Source organism: Pezoporus wallicus, unplaced genomic scaffold, assembly GCF_028554395.1.
Source record: "Pezoporus wallicus isolate ANWC-B61680 ecotype Strahan unplaced genomic scaffold, APGP_CSIRO_Pwel_v1 contig_227, whole genome shotgun sequence".
Classification (NCBI taxonomy): Eukaryota; Metazoa; Chordata; class Aves; order Psittaciformes; family Psittacidae; genus Pezoporus; species Pezoporus wallicus.
Window position 1 is genome coordinate 14,031,604 of NW_026635704.1, and position 22,215 is coordinate 14,053,818.

At 41.7% G+C, this 22,215-nt stretch overlaps 1 protein-coding gene across 4 annotated transcripts in view; it reads left to right on the forward strand.

The window, feature by feature from the left end:
* Positions 1-22,215, forward strand: part of MAPRE2 (microtubule associated protein RP/EB family member 2) — a 102,768-nt gene extending 80,553 nt beyond the window's left edge. For all 4 annotated transcript variants that reach the window (XM_057397744.1, XM_057397742.1, XM_057397745.1 and 1 more), the window contains 3 exons: positions 9,745-9,884; positions 14,219-14,377; positions 20,053-22,215. In XM_057397744.1, the coding sequence (XP_057253727.1) occupies positions 9,745-9,884; positions 14,219-14,377; positions 20,053-20,124 (371 nt within the window). In that variant the 3' untranslated portion in view covers positions 20,125-22,215. The remainder of the gene's footprint in view (positions 1-9,744; positions 9,885-14,218; positions 14,378-20,052) is intronic.

Consider the following 22,215-nt stretch of genomic DNA (forward strand, 5'->3'; position numbering starts at 1 on the left):
TACGGAAGATAAGGCAGTGATTTCACGTTGTGTTGCTGGTGTATGAAGAGCATGTCTCGAGACTTTCCCAGCAACTGAGATGGTGTGATGAGTTTTGTTAAGAACCTGTGGCTGTGAGACTTAGTATTTTTATGGAAAGGTTCCTTCAGTATTAAGTATTGTCCAGAAGTATGACAGGCAGGATGCTGGTTTAGTTTCCTTAGAGCTGAGGAGAGTGTGCACAGATGTTGTGATGCTAGGTGAAATGAGAGTTCTAGCTTTTGTTGCTACTTCATTTTAGAACAGAACTATTTCTGTTAGGTGTCATTCATAGGTTTATTCAATTTCTGGGTGCGCACATTTTCATTTCACGGATGCGTTTGTGCCACACCTCACAATATCATGTAGCCTGGTTGCTTGAAAGGATGGGAGCCCTTGATGGCTGCCTGTTGATAGAGGACATTCTGGAAGGAGTGCAGTATGCACCTGCAAGCTGTGTGTGCCTCATCTCCTGCCATTTGGAAGTAAATTGAAGATGATCAGGGGACTGGAGCACCTCCCGTATGAAGACAGGCTGAGAAAGTTGGAGCTGTTCAGCCTGGAGAAGAGAAGGCTGCATGGAGACCTCATAGCAGCCTTCCAGTATATGAAGGGGGCCTATAGGGATGCTGGGGAGGGACTCTTCATTAGGGACTGTAGTGATAGGACAAGGGGTAACAGGTTCAAACTTAAACAGGGGAAGTTTAGATTGGATATAAGGAAGAAGTTCTTTACTGTAAAGGTGTTGAGGCACTGGAATGGGTTGCCCAGGGAGGTTGTGAATGCTCCATCCCTGGCGGTGTTCAAGGCCAGGTTGGACGAAGCCTTGGGTGACATGGTTTAGTGTGAGGTGTCCCTGCCCATGGCAGGGGAGTTGGAACTAAATGATCTTAAGGTCCTTTCCAACCCTAACTATTCTATGATTCTATGTGGAAGCAAGTCCTGGGTAGTTGCGAAGTTGCCATGAAAGACATGCTTCTGTACTTCTGTCTTGTGCACTTTCACAATTGCCTGGAAATGAAGGTGTATTCATTACTGTTGTTACACAATCCATAGCATGCTCATGTGAGCTAAGCAAGTTTAGTGATTTATTGAAGGGCAAAAAAAAAGTCTTGAGTTCTTCTGCAGCAAGGTAAGAATTCCCCACCCCATCAAGAGCTTTTTTCTTTGATGATGCAAGCTCAAAAGGGGAATACCTGAGGAAGTACCTCAGGTGGGATAGTTTAAACTGATATCTATGACTTTTATGTTGACTATACAGATGTCTTATGTTTAGTTTATACCTGACTTCTATGTTTACATTTTATTGTTCTACTTTCCTGGCTCTTTGGTGAAATGGCTGAGGTTTTGGGCATGGCTGTACTTCCACTGACTTTGTTGTGAAAGCAGTAAACATTGTGCGCAGCTCGATGCAATAACCTCTTATACCAGTGCAGCCAGTACTTGCCAGCTTCTATAGCAGTTTGACACAGTAGCTTTTCTCTCTTTTTGTACGTTTTCTTTTTCTGTGTCATTTTTAATGTGTGTGATTTGCTCTACATTAACAATGAGGCTCTGAAATCTTGTACTGCCTTGTTTCAGTTCATTAGCAGAACAAAAAGAAGCAATAGTGAAAGCAAATAAAGAACCCAGAAGATCTTTCAGTGTAATTCAAAAGTTTTCAAACAGTGTGCGGTAGACATAGCTCAATGTATGCATCTATTGTTAAGTGTCAGGAGCAAGCAGACATATGAGTACTCATTCACACTATGATCTTCGGTTTTAACAGATTTTTAAATATGCCTATTCTGAATTGATCAAGTATATAAATTTCTAAAGAAATAATTTGCTTAACTGTTAGTAATTTCAGATGCATTTTAGGTGATTCCTGTTGTTCCACAGAGTAACTCTTCCAGTGCAGTTTGCCAGACTTTTGCTTCCAAGGATATAGGAGGTGCTGAGCTCTTTAATTATTCATAACTGCTTTATAGCACTCTGTTCTAACACTGTATTTTCAGAGGTAGACTAAGCTATGTCTTCCAGTTAACAAGAAAGTATCAGATCCTCAAGGACTGCTCTGAAAGCTTAACCAAAAATGTACTGGCATGAATTAGAATGAATTTTGGTATTTTAATCTGACAATAAAGCTGGACGAGACCCTTGGCTTCAGGTACCTGCTTTCCATACCTACACATAGCTATTTCTGCAAATGCACACTGTGGTCTTTATTTTACTTTTAGAGTTTCTTTTAAAGCAACCCAAACCTCAAGACATCTGAAAATGCACTGGGTTTTGTGTTCATTGGGGGGCAGACCAGCAGCCATGGCCCTACCCCTTCCAAAGGCGATCCAACTGAGGAGTCAGCACAGGTCAAGGATAATGCAGCTTGGAAATGGAAGCACAAATGGGTCCTTACAACTAATCTGCTGTGCCACCCTCGCACTGCCTCATCCCTTCCTTGAGAGATAGAGCCGATTTGTTGTCGAGCTGACAGGGGTACAGTGGGTGTATGGCTTTGGTGACACGGGTAAAAGGCTGCTTCTAGAAAAACTAGGAGCAGTGAGGATTTGCCAGGTAAATCCAGCTCCCAAATCTGGGGGAATGAGTGTGTTCTCATCCTTCGAGGAGCAGAGCCAGCAGCATAGACCACTGCTGCAGGCCTTCTGCCAGTAGCACCACAGCTGCTTTTAGATAGAACACCATCTGCTAGCCCTGAGCCAGCTTTCGATCTTCTACAGCCTCCACACTGCTCTAATGCAGTGGAAAACAGCCTGCAGATGCAGAGTGAAAATTGAGTCAAAATTATTGTAAGGGATTAAAATATTAGGGCACTGTTGTTTGTGCCAGCTCTAATGCTCCCCATGGAAAACAGCAGAAAAAGCTTCATTTGATCAAATTGAAAATGGTGATCAGGTTGTCAGGATTTTAGCTTAGTGTGTCTTATGTAAGTGCTCCTGTATGTCAGAGCAAATCTCCATGGAAAGCTGTTCTGTGTAGGGGTGTGAGGTGTCAAGAACACAGAGGTAAAAGACAGCTTAGTAAAATTAATTATTTACACATAAGCTAAAAATTGTGAGAGGTTCTAAGATCTGAAGGCTGTTAGATGTTGTAGTTTGAAATATTCAGTGAGAGCAGGATGACTAAAGCAGAGCTGGAAAATACTGGAGGGTCACATGAGGGCTAAAAATACTCACGCTATGACAGGGAAAATAACCAGGGCAGAATGAACTATTTGTGCATGAATGCTTTATATATAATGTGCCACTGAAGAGCCAGTTGCACAAGAAAAATACTGATTTTCTTTAGTGAAATGGTATATCCTACTGTGGCAGATGTGCTGTAAATTAATTTTGAGGGATAAGAATACTCCACAAATCCAGTCTTTATTTCAACAGCTAGTGATCAGTTAGGACTCCTGGGAGCCTAGAGAATTCCTCCTAATGCTTTTCTTTACTTTCCATCAAAACATGATACGTTTTTCCTCACGTGGCAGGTAGCTGGTATTAGTGGTGGTAGCTTCTGTTTGTAGTGGTATGGTGCTCCAGGACATCATGGCAGAGATGGAGATGGGAAGAGCCTTAGGGCAGTGAACTGAAATCGCTTTTGTGCCTAGTTCATACGAGGCCAAGTAATTGTACTAGCCGATGGGAACAGCCTGTGCAGTGACAGTGCCTGGGAAGTAGAAAGGGGCTCAGCCTTCATACAGACACACCTCCTCTACCAGCATGAGGAGACTTTAGTTTTTAAACCCACTAGACCTGAGAATTTAGACCCCAAAGAAATGCTGCTTGCAGTGCAGGAGCCAGGGTCATCTTCCTAGAAAGAATATTGTGTTTGAAAAAAAAAACAGTGGTGGAAATTGCAGTCTTTTCAGGGTACTGTGGATGTGGTTTGAATGTGTTGCACGATCTTTCATATTGCAATGTTTCTTTGCATATTTCTTTCAGATTTTCTTTTTGAGGCTGCTTTCTCCTTGTAGCTCAGCAGGCAGTTGGACTTTAGAAAATGCATGTTTTCAAAAGCATTTCAAATTTTAAATTGCATTCTTCTGTTAAGCCTATGTGGAATGGTTTCATCAATTGAAGATGTTTGCATGTTTACAGATGTTTCTAGAGAAAATAGGGGTTTCAGTTGAGAAAAATTAAAAGCTGCCATTATAATTTTGGTTATTTTCATAGAACCATAGAATAGTTAGGGTTGGAAAAGACCTTCAGATCATCAAGTTCTAACACCCCTGCCATGAGCAGGGACACCTCACACTAAACCATATCACCCAACGCTCTGTCCAGCGTGGCCTTGAACACCACCAGGAATGGAGCCTTCACAGCTTCCCTGGGCAACCCATTCCAGTGCCTCACCACCCTTACAGAAAAGAATTTCCTCCTTATATCCAATCTAAACTTTCCCTGTTTAAGATTGAACCCGTTACCCCTTGTCCTGTCACTACAGTCCCTAATGAAGAGTCCCTCCCCAGCATCCCTATAGGCCCCCTTCAGATACTGGAAGGCTGCTATGAGGTCTCCATGCAGCCTTCTCTTCTCCAGGCTGAACAGCCCCAACTTCCTCAGCCTGTCTTCATATGGGAGGTGCTCCAGGCCCCTGATCATCCTCGTGGCCCTTCTCTGGACTTGTTCCAACAGTTCCAAATCCTTTTTATGTTGAGGACACCAGAACTGCACACAATACTTCAAGTGAGGTCCACTGTTTTAAATTGCGGAAGCGGGTATCTTTTTGTAAAACCCAGTCTTTAGCAAAAAATAGTGAAGCTGAAACTATGAGGGCATATACTTTATTATGATGGACTGACTAGTGATTGTTTCTGGAGCACCACAGACAGAAACCTGTAATGCATTTCAAAGCTGGTTCATCTAATTTATATCAGTACAAGAACAAATTATTTTGTCTTTCAACTGTGAATGTATTTTTCCCATCTCTGGTAGTGTTATATGGGCAAAATGTTATGTACAAAAAGTTATCCAGGTGCTAATTGAAGCAGTTATTTACAAAACCTTCTAATTGGACCCTGAATTGATGTAAAATCGGAACATGCAGTAGCAGAGTTCTCACAGAACAGTGGAAGTGGGACAGCAGCCTCTGAGATCGCCGAGGCCAACCACTCTGCTCAAAGCAAGGTCACCTAGATCCAGTTGCCCAGGACCATATCCAGTCAAGTTTTGAGTATCTCCAAGGATGGAGATCCCCCCAATCCCTCTGGACAACTTGTTTCAGTATTTGATCAGAGTGAGAAAGCTTGTTCTTATGTTTCAATGGAATTTATTGTATTTCAATTTTGTGCCCATTGCCTTTTGCTCTTTAATAGGGACCACTGAAAAGAGCCTGTCCTCATCTTCTTTGCACCCTCCCTTCAGATATGGATAAAATCCCCCCGAAGCTTCTCTTGTCCAGGCTGAACAGACGCAGCTCTCTCAGCTGTTCCATATATGTGAGGTGCTCCTATCCCTCAGTCATCTTCATGGCCTTTTGTTGAACTCTTTCCAGTATGCCCATGTCTCTCTTCTACTGGACCCAGCACTCCAGATGTGCCTCCTCAGTGCTGAGTAGAGGGGGACAGTCACCTCCCTCAACCTGATAGCAGTGCTCTTCCAAGTGAAGCCCAGGAGGCTGTCAGCTGCCTTTGCTGCAGGGGTGCTTAGCTCATGCTTAATTTGGTGTCCACGAGGACCCCTAAGTCCCTTTCTGCCGCACTGCTTTCCAGGCTGTTGGCTGCCAGCATGTTCTGGGGCATGGGTCTGTTCCCCTCTGTGGCAGGGCTCCACACTTCTTTTTGAACATCAACAGCAAGCTTGAAAATGAATTGGTAATGGGTCATGTTTATGGTGCTGATTGCAATGTATGTCTCTTAGTGGTCAGTGAAGAGCTGGTTACCAGGTATTTTCAATGTAAAATATTTGCATAAAATGTTGTGCTTTGTCAAAATACATAAATGGGTTATATATAAATATTTTCATAGAAGATATGATATTGGACAGAATTAAAACTATGCAGATTATATAGCCCCTCTGAGCAATGCATGAGGAGTTATTCCACAATTGCAGTAATTTACTGCAAAGACACTGTGGTGCTTGATAGCAAAGTCATTAAGTCTGCCAAGATCTTTCATCTCCGTTTAGATATCTGGCTGTCTCAAGCACTTTGCACTACTCTGCCAAACAGGATCCTTTAATTCTTTTATGAAATTAAGCTTCTGTTAGAATGGGAGGCTTACCTCTGAGCTGATTCTAAAACTGATGTTTCAGAATAAATGTGCAGTAAAGCTGCTTTTTTTTTATTTCCTCCAGGAAATTTTAGATTAGAAATCCCAAGGCATCCTCTGTTGCAATTAAGTTCTATCCAGCTGTTGCTGATACAGTCTGAAATGCTCAGGTTAGCTGGTTTAAATCTGGTACTGAAATGGGGATATTGTGTTCATTTAAGAGCTGATCCTGAGCAGCGGAACAAAAGTCAATTTCTTTGATTTGTCTGGACATAATAAAGCTTAGTAACAATTTGGTTTAGAAATTCGAAAGGCTTTGTTGTTTTCAAAGAAAGGCAGAATGTAATTCAGTGTATTGGTGCTATCCAGCCTTCCCTGTCTGCAGACAGTGGTGATGTGCGCTTTCTCAGCGCACGCTGGGGGGCGGGCACCTCAGCTGCAAATAAGAGAGAATACCTAGGGATTAAATGTTTGTGCCTACTTTGTCCTTAACTTTCTCTGCAGGTTAAAAAGAGGTGTGTACTTAATGATATGGCTTTCTGTGATCAGAATCCAAACCCTCAAAGAGCTTGCTTGCTTCACAGGACTATTGAGCATGAAAGGGAGCAACAAGCCATGGCTGCACAATGTGCCTTGCCGTAGGTCTTGCACCGTGACCCCCTGGCAGAAATGGTGAGGAGCTAAAAGGGTGGGGGATACTGCCCTAGAAAAGCTGAACAGCTTCTTCTATGCTTGTGTGGAGGTGCTTGCTGCCTAGGCAAAGTCCAGTGCTGCCTTCAGGTAGAGGAAGGGTAGTTGGTATAGGCGGAGATGCACTGACCAGCCAGGGTTTCACATCTGAAGGTCCATAGCTTGCTTTTTAACATTTAATATTCAGTTGTTATCTTGAGCTGCACCTTGTAGGTGTAGAATACAATAGTAAGTGTGAATACCTTGGTTTAGTATACATATATATCGAATGATGTATAGGTAACTGTTGCAGTTGCACATTACAAGTAGTAATTAAATAACTTGAGACTAAACTAGAATGCTGTAGTCAGAGTGATTATTTTGTGTGTGTTTATCATGCATATTTTGACACCAGGTTTTTTTCTGTTCATTTGCTAATCCAAATGCAAATTACTTTCCTGGCTTTAAGAGTGTCTTAATCCTGCTGTGAAGCAACTGATTTTTAGTTAGTCAAAATCTGGACTGAACCTGGAAAGTGTTGAAGGCAGGGTGCTAAAGTTTATGAAATGGCCTAAAGAAAGATATAGCAGCAAAATATCTTGACATTTTTAATGTTTTTTTCCGCAAATTAACTTTGCTGATCTAAGTATGATGTGAAAAGCAGTTTAATTTCAGGTATATACACAACATCGAATTTTCCTAATTTCCTAATAGTACAGAAAGTCCATGTACTGCATCTGAAATCTGCTAGAAGCGAGTTTGTGTGTGCAATTAGGTATGGAAACTATTGGAGTCACGAATTCCTTTAAAAAAAGGAATGTCTTGCATTGAAGAACATGGAAAAGGAGGATGGGTATCTTGCATAGAAACGTTTGCTCATGCTAACTGAATTACCAAATTGGTTTTGTGTTCCGTTGGCATTAGATGACCCAGTTAATATAGAATTATCCTTAAAGGCAGGAGAAGATGCTTGTTACAGAGAGAGGCCTGTGACTAAATCAGGAAAGCTCAAGTGAGCTTGATTAAATAACCCATTGCTGCTCTCTTTTCCCATCACTTTTCAGCTCCTCCAAAGGATCACAGTACACAGTTCTAGGTCAGTGAGACGGTGTGAGTTCCACAGTTAGATAATATGAACAGGCCCACAAGTTGTGTCTCTCCCTCTCTTTGCCTTTCCCTGCCTCCTTGTGATTTCTTCCTAGTAATGCCTTTGTAAAGCATTGGGTTTACAATAAATTGTTTTATTAAAATGTTGTCTGATGCTGTGGATACAATGTGGAAATGACAACTTAGAATGATTTGTAGCATGCTGTAAATCAAGTAATTGTGCGGGAGGAGCAGCTGGTGAGGTGTAGGGTGGAAGGTGACTGCTGAGAAAGCTGGGGCAAATCCCTCCGGAACTGGTGACTTTCAAGCTAGAGCTCAGCTGGGAGTTGGGTGCTTGCTGGATTTGGGCTTTTTCCCACACCCTGTGTGTCCCTGGCTTCAGAGCCAATAGCATTCAATGGTGGAAGATGTCCATGGAGCCCATCAGCATGTCCGGACAATTGTACTTTGGTTTTTGTAAGAATCATAGAACGGCTTGAGTTGGAAAGGACCTTAAAGCTCATCCAGTTCCAGCCCCCCTGCCATGGGCAGGAACACCTCCCACTAGACCAGGTTGCTCCAAGCTACGTCCAATCTGGCCTTGAACAATTAGGAGATGGGGTATCCACAGCTTCTCTGGGCAACCTGTGCCAGTGCCTCACCACCTATACAGGAAATAATTTCTTCCTAGTATCTAATCTAAATCTACCTTTTTTCAGGTTAGAGCCATTGAATAAAAAGTGATAAATGTGGGTGCTGCAGAGCATGACTTGTGATTCACATGCATGCTTTATAAATCAAAATAGGTTTGAGAGGGGGCTGGGTTTCTGTTCTGTCATTTTAACCCAAGCAGTTTTTGTACCAGATGTATGTCTACTGCATCTGAAATTTATTCCTAGTTGGAGGGGATTAGGAAGAGGCAGATTGCAGTGCTCATGGGAACCTAGGCAAGGTCAAGAGCAGTGGGTTAGGCACTTGTGTACCAGGGTTGAGCACTAAATCAAAAAGACAGTGACAAGGAGAGGAAAGATGGAGAGGCGGAGCAAAGCGCCAGGAGATGTGTGTGAGGTTCATATGAAGGCACTGGATATCCTTTCACACAACTATTCCTCTGTTTGGGCATTTGTATGCCACAAGCATTGTGAAAAAGCATACCTGTAGGCATTTGTTACTTGCCACTTTTGCTAATAAAGATGTTGCTCCATATTCTAGCAGATTTGCAGTGCGAGTAATTAAAAACAAACACCAAAACCTAAGCAGATCAAAACTCATCTCTTGGTCACTATGGCAACCGTGAGTTCACCGATGGGTTTAATTTCTGCATGCTCTGTCTGAATTTCAATACCTATGTCTCAGGGATATTTTACACGTGAAAATGAGGGAAACTGAGACACTCTAGCTGGGTTTTTCAGGTCTATCTTTCTCCAGGGAAATTGAAGATAGGTATAGATATACAGTAAATACGGGACAGGGAGAATGGTCTGTTAATGGTAGAATTTTTTTTAAAACCTGAAAGCTGCTGAGACCTATAAGGGAACTTGATATTTGTTTGTTTATTTTGGTTTCAGAGTCACTTCACTCTCAGCAGCAAACTTAAACTGCTAGGAAATGTGTTTTTTCCTTTCTGTATAGCAGCATTGGGGCTTCCTCCACTGTCACCTTGAAGTGAGAGATTGAATGGCTGCCTGTAAAATGAATGCTTCTGTTTCAGTATCAGGTTAATAGGAATATATTTATCATGAAGAGAAATCTTAATTATTATTTATTGCATTTTTCAGGTGCTGCTAAATCCAGTCCAGCTTCTAAACCAGGATCAACACCTTCTCGCCCATCTTCAGCAAAAAAAGCTGCACCAAGCAGCTCAGCATCAAAATCAGATAAAGATTTGGAAACCCAAGTCATACAGCTCAGCGAACAGGTAAATTTGCTTTCGGCATAAGATTAGATGCACTCAGTGTCACAGGCAGGCACGAAATATATTGCCCTCTGTTGAATGATGCTCTCCACAATTATACGGGGACAAAAGATTGAAACAGCTCAGCTGGGAAGGTAAAAAAATAAAAGTGATTTATTGTTAAAAATAACATCTGACAGAGACGCCTGGTGTTTGCCAGGATTTTCAAAAGGTCATCTTAGGAATGACAGGTGAGTCCTGCTGAAGTTATTAGATGTAGAAATGTGTCTTTTCTTTCACTCAGATAGGAAAAGCCCCATAGCCTTTGCTCTTGTGTATTACAAATTTGAAATAAATCATCTCCATGTGTCATTGTGGAGAAAATAAGCCTGTTTATAATATCAATGTGTCAGAGATTTACAGCTGAATCAAGACTAGTTCATTGCACTCTGCTTTGTGCAAGGAAGGCATTAAGAACATAATAGGCCTTTTTAATTTAAAAATGTGATCTGCTTTTGTCAGAATACTTAATAATATTGCAGAACACTATAACTAATAAAGCTTCAAAATTTCTTTAATATTGGAATGCAAGGGCTTAGATTTCATTTATGCTATGGAGCTTTACACCACTGTGTCATTCCTGGACATGCAACTGCGTCTGCATTGGGCATGAATAAATGCATCTGGCCCAAGACTGTGATGTTGGAATGGTATAAATGAGGCCTGATCCCTGTATTTGTCCTGGATGAGGGAAAATGGAAAGGAAAAACCTCCCATTTTAGAGTCTGAGCTGCTTGGCAGCTGCATTCAGGAAGAAGTCATTACTCTGGATCAAGTGTAATTTTCCACAATTAAGGGCGTTTCAGTTTCAGAGTTTCATTGAACCAAACAACAAAGATTTCAGGTTTTTTGAGGCATCATTTGCAAATTCTTGGTTACTGTTGCACACCGAAAGGTGGTGGATGGATAGCCACATCCCAAACACAGCATCCTGTGGATTCGGGGTGAAATTCTGAACAGCAGAGAACACAACAGGGGCCACCAGCCTTTCAAATGGGCTTTTGATTGTTGCTGTAACAAAAAAGTTTTGGAATGTTGCACAAGGAATGGATGTATGTATGTTTCATGGAAGCTTTTTTTCTTTCTAATCAATGTAAGAGTGGAGTTGAAACGTCAGTTTGATGTACCTTAAACCATGACATTTGTACTCAGAAGTCAGAATGAGTTTGCTTCAGAAGGAAGGGTTGGTTTGGATCTGAACAACAGCAAAATATTTGATCTTTACTAAAATAGGCAGTCACTATCACATCCACTGCTAATGTATTCCTAACACATTCCATGTGTGAAAACCTTAAGCCCTATATACAAACAACCCAGAGGAAAACTGATGATTTCTCCCATCACCAAAGAGGAGAAGAAATTTTGTGGATTTGGAAAGTTGGTGTTTTAATAGCTAGTTTTTAAGAGACCTCTTCTAGCTAGAATGGTCTGGAAGGCTTTTTAATGCTGGCAGCCTTTGGGATCTCATTTCCCACTAATGGTTACTTGTGCACCCTGGGCATATAACAGGAGCCATAAAAAGTATGCTGCAAGCAGCTCTGAGCCACGTTTTTCTGACCCCCAGTCTGAACATGCTGCAAGACAAATTGCCCATTTTTAACCACTCTCCAGCAACAGGGAGATGAGGGCAACAGCCACTTCTACCCAGTTGCTGTCTTGATTTTTACCAAGTTGCTGTCTTGATTATGAATAAGAAACATTGAATGGTGCCTGTGGGCTTCAAATTCCTATATGGCTGTAACAGACTCTTTGTTCAGCCCTTTCATGAATGGCAGCTAAGGGACAGTGAAACATCTGAACTCCCATGCAATTTGTAATGGAAAAATTTAAGTAGTGGGGATGTCTGTGCTAGTGAATTGAATGCTTCCAAAGAATGTCACTGTGCACTAAAGCTTGATTACCCATAGCATTAAAATACTAAAGTGGTTCCTGCCGTGGTTTTGGTCTGTGCCAACTAACAGTTTCCCAAAGAGTTTTTCTGAGTACAGCTGAGGAGATGACAAAGACCAGGGACCTTTATGTATGGAGAGGGGATATTTACATATGGAGAAGGGACATCTATGTATGGAGAATGGTCCTAAGAACTGTTAACTGTGTGATAGCATGCAAATAGTTTCTGAAAACATCTCCAACTTGATTGCATGTCTACAGGATGTGCTTAATCTTCAGCCTGGTTCTGCAGCCCTGTGAGTTTCATACTACCAACAAGAGCAATCGGAGAAAAGACCAGTTAGTAGAGCTGCTGCCTTTGCACCAGTTAACTGGATTGCAGAAAAGTACTTCTGGTCCAGAAACAGAGCATGGGAATCAACATGTACTGTTCCTTATATAGGATCAATTTTTTTGGCATGTTCATAGAAGCAAAACGTAGGGTGTGGATATGCTATGTATCTGAAGAAAAACAAATTAATCCATCACAGACAGATATGTAACTGAAGAAAAACATATCTGCATTGGTTATAACAATATTTACTATATACTTAGCTAATTAACTGTGTGCATATATGCATAGTTTAATGATTCTGTTTCTTAAAATGAAGTGAATGTGATAGAATGAAAACAGGAGAATGCCTTCATAGTATGTAAATCAGAAGTGGAGATAGTCTGAGCAATTAGCTGCCAGTGTTTCAGCTGAAGTTCATTGTTTTCCCAAACTCTAGCAAGAACAGAGTAAAAGATCTGGAAGCAGTTACGTTCTTGTTCTGCTTGGATGCAGGCATTGCTCTCAACGAATATGCTGCTGCAGATCCAGAAGACGTGTCTTAAACGTGAGGTCTTCATCTATAGGCCAAAATGTTGTAAACTCTTGTTCCATTTTGCTATTCCTACTTTCATGAAGAAATGGTTAATTTTAAGGTGACTGGTCGTTGCATCAACCATAGATTCAAACTGCTAAGGGAAGATTTGGGTGTCACACTCAGGCGACCTGTCAGAAATGGGTCAGTGCATGAATTTGATGTTCTGAGATCCTGTCCTGATAACAGGTTAGTTCTGCTGTCTGACACCTCTGAGAGTGCAATCAAAGGTCAGAAAAAGGCTTTGCCAGCTCAGCAGTTATGGAGAAGTGAACTGATAGGATTTAGTAGGCTGTCAAAGCATTGTTTGAACCCTGCTGGTATTTTCACTAGTGAAGGAAATAAATCAGCTTGCAGTAAAACAGGCAACACAGAACATCCTATTAAATGGTATCAGTTCACTGAAATGTAGTCTGATGAGATTGCATTTGTTTAGCATGTTTTATTTAGAAAATCGTTTGTATAATTGCAGGCCTCAAAATGTGGATGTTAATTTGGCTGTAATTTGGATGTGATTGGGGTCAGTCTATTTACTGTAGACAGTTTCATCTGTGATTATTTCAGTTGGTTGTTACATTGCTGTCCCCTGAATTTGCAAGCCACTTACATTATCCTGATTGTGTGTACTCTGATGGACAGTAATTTATCTATTATGCTCCCACAAAATTGTTCTTTAAATACGTGTAAATATATATGTATGTATAAAAATATATTGCAACATCTTTCATGAATGATGAGGCTTCATTAACAGCTATGTTGCCCATAAATGATCTGTGGTAGTCCTAGTGGTGAAATTGGGACTGACAGCATAGCTTAAAGACTTACGAGCAAGGCTGCAAAGAGAAAGTTACTTGGCATTTGAGAGAATCAGATCATAATGTTTGTGGTGCAGCCAGTCACAGCATCAGAGTGCCAAAACATGGGTCTGTAACAGTATAGTAAGTGGGGGGCAGAAAAGGAGAGGTGAAAAAACAGCGCAGCACTACTCACATTTGCAACTAGAGGACCTTTAGTTTCCTAACTAGACTGTTTCCGTTAGTAAGCTTTTCTGCTAGATCTATTAGGTGAGGAGAATATTGTAGGTTTCCCAACAACTACACATTAATCCAGCAAAATAATGCAAGTACTGAGCTGGAAGTTTAATTAATTGCCATCAGATGACACTTCTGGCAGCCTTGTTAGGAGACAGAACTTAGAATCATAGAATAGCTAGTAGCTGTGATCCCTGAACTGCTGCTTTGAGGTTTCAGTGAAAAAAGGCACCAAGAAAACTGACCTTTAAGGATCAAGGTTAAGATGTATCTAAGAGGTGCAATGGGGGAGCCTGGTTTACTATTGTCTATTATGTAGGGTTCAATCTAGCACTTGAGGAAAAAAGTGACTTCATTTTAAGCTGTAATATTGAATATATGTTTAAGATTGTTCAGCACGCGTAATTGTAGACTGAGTTATTTTGTCTTTAGTGCACCTCAGCTGACGCATCACGTCTTGGTTCATCTGCAGGTACATTCATTAAAACTTGCACTTGAAGGAGTGGAGAAGGAAAGGGATTTCTACTTTGGCAAATTAAGGGAGATTGAACTTCTCTGCCAAGAACACGGGGGAGAGAATAATGACCTTGTGAATCGGCTAATGGAAGTCCTTTATGCTTCAGAAGAACATGTAAGTTCAAGCTTAATGCATTTTATTTAGACAAATTTCATGATTTATTGTCACAGTATTGAGTCATGTCCTATACTTTGGTGAGCAGAACTGTAGCAGCTGGATTTCCATACCCCATCCCCTGTAAAGGAAGTTGGCATTTGAAGCAACTGACTTTTCTACTTGGAGAAGGGATTCAGGAGGCTGGTTGCTTTTTGCTGCTTTCAGTGTAGATTTTGTATTCTAGGTTTGCTGAAGCTGATCTGAAAGAGGAGGGAGTGTGTCACAACTTTAAATTGGTTTCATATGGTTCTGAGCCTTAATTTTGTGGTTTTGTCTTCTGCCTTTCTGCATAAAGTCTTTTACTCATGTTCTTCAACATGTTGAAAATCACAGAAATTCTGACAGAGGTGCTGTTCAGTGTCTGCAGCTGTGAACCTTCTGTAGCCCATGTGGCGGTGTTGTAATACGTACGATACAGACTGCCAAATACGTAATTATATCTGCAGAGATAATGCTCTTTAGTATTTCTTCTATCCTGTTGCTATAAGCAAAATTCTTCCTTGTGCAAGCCCGATAATCCTCTATTATCGAAACTTCAGAAATGTATTGTCTGCAAGAGTAAACAACAATCTCATTGCATCTTAGACTTAGTGCTGTAGACACTGAACAAGAAGCTGCAAAGGGTGCTGGTTAAATTCTTCAGATACATGCAGGGATAATGATTCAGTGGAGTTTTAGCTGAACTGCTCCCATTCATGTGAACTAAATCCCTCTATGCATTGTACTGACGATTGACCCTTCGGTGTCTAGTGAATGATGGCTTTGGCTCCAGAGTGTTTGAGCATCAACTTAATCTCTTGACAGCACTGTGGTATTGTAGGCTGTCTTACATCTGTTCCCAGAAAGCTGTTGCAGCAGTGGTCATCAGACTTCAGATTTTGCATCAAAAGTAGTGCTGCAGGAACCACTAACTCACATGCTTTTCTAAAAGACTAGTACAGCGTAAATGAAAGTGAGGTGCAAGAGGGACACAAGCTTGCCACTGATAGGGGCACTGACATGGGCACTGGCATCTGAGCCACTGCTCAGATGGGAAGTGACAGGGGAAAGAGGTCAACAGTGTGGGGTGAGTGTTAAAGAGGAAAAGGAGGAGGAAACCATTATTTTCACAGGAATAAACAATAAGACAAATTTGCCAAGCACGTGATAACAGGCTAAAAGAGTTACATACATATAGTGGTCAGAGAAAATGTCTTCTGGATTCAAGAACAGTGATTTATTTATAAAGCAAAGCCAGAAAAATCCCTCTTCTCCCCATACCCCTACCACATCTGTCTGTCTGGCTTAAATAGCAAGTGATTCCGTGCCAAGGAATGCATTTGTTGCTTTTCTTCCTGCAGTTTTCCTTACTGGCAGAACACATTACAAAATGTTCTACTTCTGTCCACATCCCAGTGTTTTATCTGCTTCCTCCCTCCAAGCCTTTCTCTGTTGTTAGCATCATCCTTGCCTGCACATGAACTACATATAACAACTGTGCCTTTATCTGAAGCATGTTTGCATTTGGAGGCCAGGTACATTACTCCATCAGGAGAGCACTGCTCCCTCAGAGAATAATACAGAGGCCATTGCCAGCTCAGTTTTTTTGTTACCTTTTAGTGGGAGACTTGATCTCCTCATCTTGTGGGGTGCATTTCCTCCTCAGCTTAGCAGATAGACCATAATTTGCTGAGGAAAGACCCCAGTGCCTTAGTGTTAAATCAAAGACACTGGTTCCCTTGGTGATGCAGATCCTGCCTACCTTTTGTTCTTGGACTTTGCTACCTCAATGTCCTGTTTTGCCCTTCAGTTCTGTTTTTCCACCTTTCTGTAATGACTTGTTCCTGAGTTAAATTCTATATCTTGCAGCATTTTGCAGGTTAATCCATCAGTAGCAGCAGTTTGGCTTTCCCAGTCTGCAGATTGGACATAGCCCCAATTCCTAACCACAGACAACTTCAGCATTCCCAGTTTCTTGCTAGTGAGTTCATTGTAAATCTGGCTTAGATTTTTCTTTTTATCTGTTTTAAAGTCTCTCAAGTATATGGAGGCAAAGTGGAAAAAAGATTACATTAGTTCTCAGGATTTGTGACATTTATAAATGATACTGCGGCCATGAGGCTTTTCTTCAGGAAGGGAATGCACCAGAATGCAGCTCTCGCATACTGCACAAGTGATCCCTGACCAAGGCCTTGTGCTTGAAGATTGTGACTAGCTTTGTTTTCAGTTCATACTTCAGATAACTGCCTGATGGCAGTCTTGAACTCTTCCTTCCTAGCATCTACTGTATTTGACATGGCACAGAGGTCATGTCCTATCTTTCATACCAACTTGTTATTTGGAAGGGACAATTTATACTTAGTTTTCAGTTAAGCTTAATTTAATCCTCCTAAAAGAAAAAGAGTATGAAAAAGATGTCTGGACAGCACTTGAAGTAGTCACACCTCCTAGTAACTCATAGGTACCCCATGAGCATTGTAGGCTGTCAGGTGAATTCTGCATAGAATTATTCAGAATGCAGGTACAGAGTTTAGGCCCTATAAAAAGCTTTCTGCAGAGGTTTGAGAATTATAGTATTGAGCATTGAAGAGATTTTTATCATGTTCATGTTGTGGGATGGGCTATTTTTTTTTGCAGAATTCCAAGTCATAGTGTAGTTTCAACTATGTCACTTCATAACCTTCTGCTTTGTTTAATTCAGTATATGCTGAATTAAGACTGATCTAATTTTTTTTTTTTTTTTGGTGGGGGGAGAGTGTCTTGGTTTTGATGAGGTTTTGAGTCATACAGCACAAATATCAGTCTATTTGGGTTCCTTGTCTTTAGAGGCTCCCTTTACCCTGTTGTGGTTATGTTTTAAACCTCATCGTTATGTCTCTGGTTATGTAAGAGGGATGTTGTTACCTGCTAGGGCCATTTAACATTTGGCTGATCAGTCTGCAATACTTCATAATTTTTAATTGCAAATTGCTTGTTTGTAATCCTACCTCATCAAAAACATCGAAGTTGACAGAGAACAGTGTTAAAAAAATGATGCATTTGGGTGGTGGGGAGATGTTGGCCCTTACCACTCATGCTGTGACTGCTATAGACAGCACTGAGACCTCAGATAGTAAGTAAAGCATTTGGTGATATGATCTTACAGTAGGAGAGCTTCAAACTGATGAACCAGAAGAGGCTATGTGTCTAGTTATGAAACCCAGAGCCATGTAGGTCTTGCATAAAGCAGAAATGAATGGGAAGCTTTTGATTTCCTATATAGGCTATCCGGGCTGAGTTCAGGCAGGAGTTAGATCAAAGGTCAGCAATCCACCCATCAGTTGCTTTGAAGCAATTGTTCAAAATGCAGTTGGTTTTGTATCTTTCTGCTCTAGCAGCTACTACATCTGCTGCTGCTGCTTTTGGAAAAGGCACCCCCACCACCAGCAGCTGGTTTTTGTTAAGTCTAGCTCTTCCAGTTAGAGGCACACCTGAATACCTTGAGGCAGATGGATTGAATGGTCAAAAGAGAGCACATCTCGTTGTGGGAGACTGAGATGGCCATGGTTGTGTGATCCAGGCCAGAAATAAATGTTCTAAATAGATCTTCCACTGCTTTCCTTATTAGGGGATGCTATTCAGGGAGATTCCATAGTCCCAAGGTAATTGAACGTAGTGACTCTTGTCTTTCCCATTTCATATATTTATACAAGCTGTACATACTGAAAAGCACATGTCTGAGCCTCAGAACAACCTCTGAGGTAGTCCCATTAAGATTTACCATTTCCATCAAAGGTAAGCCTGGCTAAAGAGGAGCCATCACTCTTCAGAGCTGCAGAGTAGGTTCCCAAACCACTCCCATAATAGGCTTTTCCTATTATACGCATGAAAACATAGCATATACATGACCTGTAAAGTCTGCATGAGTGGGCTTTCTAATAGGTTTATCTCAGACTCTGCACACAGAGCTTATGGAACAACTGCTTTTCAGAGCTGGTCACCTCACCACATAAGGAGGGACAGGAGAGACAGGGACATAGTTTGCTGTGGCTAAACAAGCTTCAGTTTTCTCACCCCATAAGGCTGTGATGACATCTCACAGATGTCAGCTTCTCTCTGTAAAGTTCCTGTGCCCTTGCATCCCGTCACAGAAGTGATTTTTAGGTACTATGCAAAAAGCGGTTTTGACATGATGTGTGTACCGTGAATACTAAGGACATCATTCCCCCAAGAAGATGTAAGGTGCTAAACTGCAGCTGTGCTGATTGACATGCATGGCTTCTACCTGAAAATAGCACCTGAGTGACAGAAACCTTGCTTTCAATTGAAATTTGGCTGCTTTTGTGCAGTAAACAGTGGAGTACTTCCATTGTATCAGCAAATGTTAGGAACCTTCTTCTGCTCTTGCCCTTTAGAAAGGTTTTCTTCCAGAAGGGAATTTTTTTTACTGCGTAAGCTGCTCTGAACTATTCTGAGAAAATGCAGATTATGGCCTCCCTTTTCCTTTAACTTTTGCCTCAGATTTGAAACTTGGCAGCATGCATTTTTGAAGTTTGCTGTTCAAGTTGCTTGCTCCTAAAGAAAATTGCTGGGTGCCAGGCAAGTTCCACAGAGGTAACACATCAGGGGTGCTGCAGCTTGAATGGCAGCTCAATGTCTTGGAAAAGTTTTCCTTTGGAGCTGTCTACTAACACAAGGCGGAGTACATGTGGGGGATATTTTCAGTGCACAGTGCGCTGAAAAGATGGAAGCCACTTGAGAAAAGAAAGCTGTAAATGGAGCTGTGCTTGATGGGAATCCAGAAGTCAGCCAGACATCTTGAGCTCTGATAACATACAGGTCAAGTCAAGATACCAGGTCTATTGTCTCTAATTTAGAAGTTGTTTGAAATGGGTATCAGTGAGGATCCAGTCTTCCCTTCAGTCAAGGATTCTTCTCCTAATGCAACTGTATATCCAGAGACACAGCTCTGGAAAATACTGTGCGTAACATTTGCACAAGGGACATGTTTATTACTGATTAGTGCTTTCAGCAGTAGCTCTATAAATCACTGAATACTGACTATTCCCCCCCCCCCGAAAATGTGTTTGCAACTTGTTGGTCACATTTTCTGGAAATAGCTAAAACCCACTGTTTTGATAACCTTTGAAATCCAGTCTGTATTAGCATGGGTATATTATTTTGGGAAAGTAGTATGTCCTACCTCAAAAAGGAGGCTGAGTTTAATTTTTAAAGCAGGCAATAGCAAAAGTGCCTTTTCCATTTAGTGATACAAACCTAGATCAAAGACTGTATGAGAACTACAGCAGACAGGTCCAGAAATCCTTGGACAAACTGAAAATGGGAGGACACCAGGATGCTATGATACAGCATCTCACTGTCTAGGTATGCAAAACGTTCACTTACCAGAACAGTTAATCCACAGTGATGTTGAAAACTGACACTTTTTCTGGGGAAATATCAGTACTGCATGTGCATTGATTAAAAGCAAAGTGAATACATGTTATGGTAATATTACAAGATGCTGCTTTTCTCAGGTAACAGCTCATTTTGTACTTAACTGCACGAAGATTTGAAGTTAAGCTTTAGGCTATGATGGTGAGCACTGCGGGGCAAGATTACAGGAGGGATGCTTTCTGTTGAAGAGTGTTTTGGGGCCTTTTTTCTCCCTGCAGGAGAGCCACACAGAAGAGCATGAAGGTGAAGAGCAAGTCCATGAACAGCCCCAGCAGCAGGAGGAGTACTGACTCACCCAGCGGCTCTGACAATTTTCGTTTTGTGTGAGAACTTTCTTCTGGAGAATGGAACATCTGCGGCCTCAAACTTGAAATCAGTTCACTCCCAGTCTGCCATTAACATTTATGTACCATAGTGAGTGCCAGCCAGCCACTGCATTCTGTACCCATACTTTGCCAAGATGCATTTGCAGACGTCTTCTTTCAGTGTATCTTCCCAAGAGGTTGTAGGGCTACATCACCTACTGTACATCACTGCAACTTCACCACTTGGCTGCTTGAGATTTGTTCTGCTCTTTAAAAAAGTATATATATTTATTTTTTCTTTTTTTTTTTTTGTCTTAAGTATGATACACTTGTAACTTGTTCTAACATATTTATATTGGCATTTTGTGTGGCAAGAAGTACCGTACCACTAGCTGTGTCTCTCACTTTGTGGTGCTTTCGCGTTTTCTAGTACGTCTGCCTTGGGGCATAAATTCGGTCAAACAATTGGAATAAAGGGATACAGAGGAAGTCATAATCAAGCCATAACAATGAGATGTGTTGTGGAGGAGAATGCTCGTGTTGCTCACGTTTATTCCTTTCCTGCCTTCACGAAATGCAAGGCAGAGCATCTGTTTCACTAGCAGAGATTTAAACCCCTGTGTTAGAAAGCTTGTTAGAAAGCTGCATGATATGTTTTTTGGCTTATTTCTGGAGGAACAGACATCCACTTGAGTTTTTTGAAAACCCTCCTAGTTTCCTGACTAGTCAGTAGATGCTTCCCAGCTTTTCTTCCTTCCTGAGAAATCCAGTCCCAACCTCCAGCTGCAGCTCTGCCTCTGCATAGCTCAATGCTGATGGAGGTGAGAAATCTCCTTGACACAAGTATAGCTGCAGGACATGATCTCTGCTGTCATACTTGGCTTCCCAGCCCTTGGAAGAGGACAAAGTAGGCCAGCCGTTTCTTCTTGCTGTCCTTCCCGCTCTGCTGCCCTGGCCATACGAGTTGGAAGACAGAAATTTCCTCGCTGGTGTAAAGCATGGGGAAAGACCAGCAACAGCACTGGCCTTGAGCCCTCTGAACTCTCTGTGAGTGAGTAGTGGACACTTCATGGGTGTTGAGGCTGCTTACGAAGCACAGAGGGGCAGTTGAGGGCTCCTACTGGAGACAGAGTATACATCAGAGGGGGCCCAGCTCACCAAGGGGCACAGAGTCAGTTCTTTGCTTGGCTAACCCTCCTCCAGTGAGGCCTGTGCAGGGCAGAACCATGTCTGCCGTGGAGATGTCTGCAGTCAGAGAGTTCCCTTCCAGTGCTGTCCCATTGCCCTGTTCTAAATGATGGTATTTTATAAACAGAGGTATCTTGAAGTATGCAAAGCATTCCGTATTTTTCTTGTAAAACTGTGCATTGTAGTCTCTCTGAATATTTAATGCTTGGTATTCTTGGTCTTTCACTTGATTTTCCTAGCTCTGGATTGTTACACTGAGTTAGCAGGCACATGGAAGTCCCATCCCAATCAGCAGTCACTGGAAAACTCCAAAGCGTAATGAACAGCTAAATCATGTTAGACCTTCATAGGCTCCTAATGCGTAAGTTTCCAGCTTTACGCTTCCACGGAGAGGTTTTCAATTAATCAACCCCCTGGTGCACACAGACACATGCTCATGCAGTTTTCTGTTCCTAATCGATCTTCTGCAGCTAAGTGGCTCTTGGCTAAATGTGAGAACCCTGCTGTTGTGTGTCGCACCACAGACAACGTATAAAATACTGCTAAGCACTAGAACAGGTATTTCCAGATCCTTGATCCTCCCCCTGCTCAGCAGAAGAGTTTCTGGACCCCGCAGGCTGAAGGTTTCCCAGCCTTGTCTCCAGCGCTGGCCTCGTGTCCTACCCAGCGATGAAGTGGAAGTACTGCAACCTGCTGGCCAGCGCTTTCCTTTCCTTTCTTGATTGGTTACAAGCAAGGTCTGGTTTCTAAAAAAATGTGTATATTCCAAAATAAGTATTTCCAAGAATCACCACAAATGGGGGAATTGTCATTTTTGTTGTATTTGTGTTTATTAGAACATATGTACTTATTACAATTGTCATTGTAATAAACGGTAGTTCTTCATAA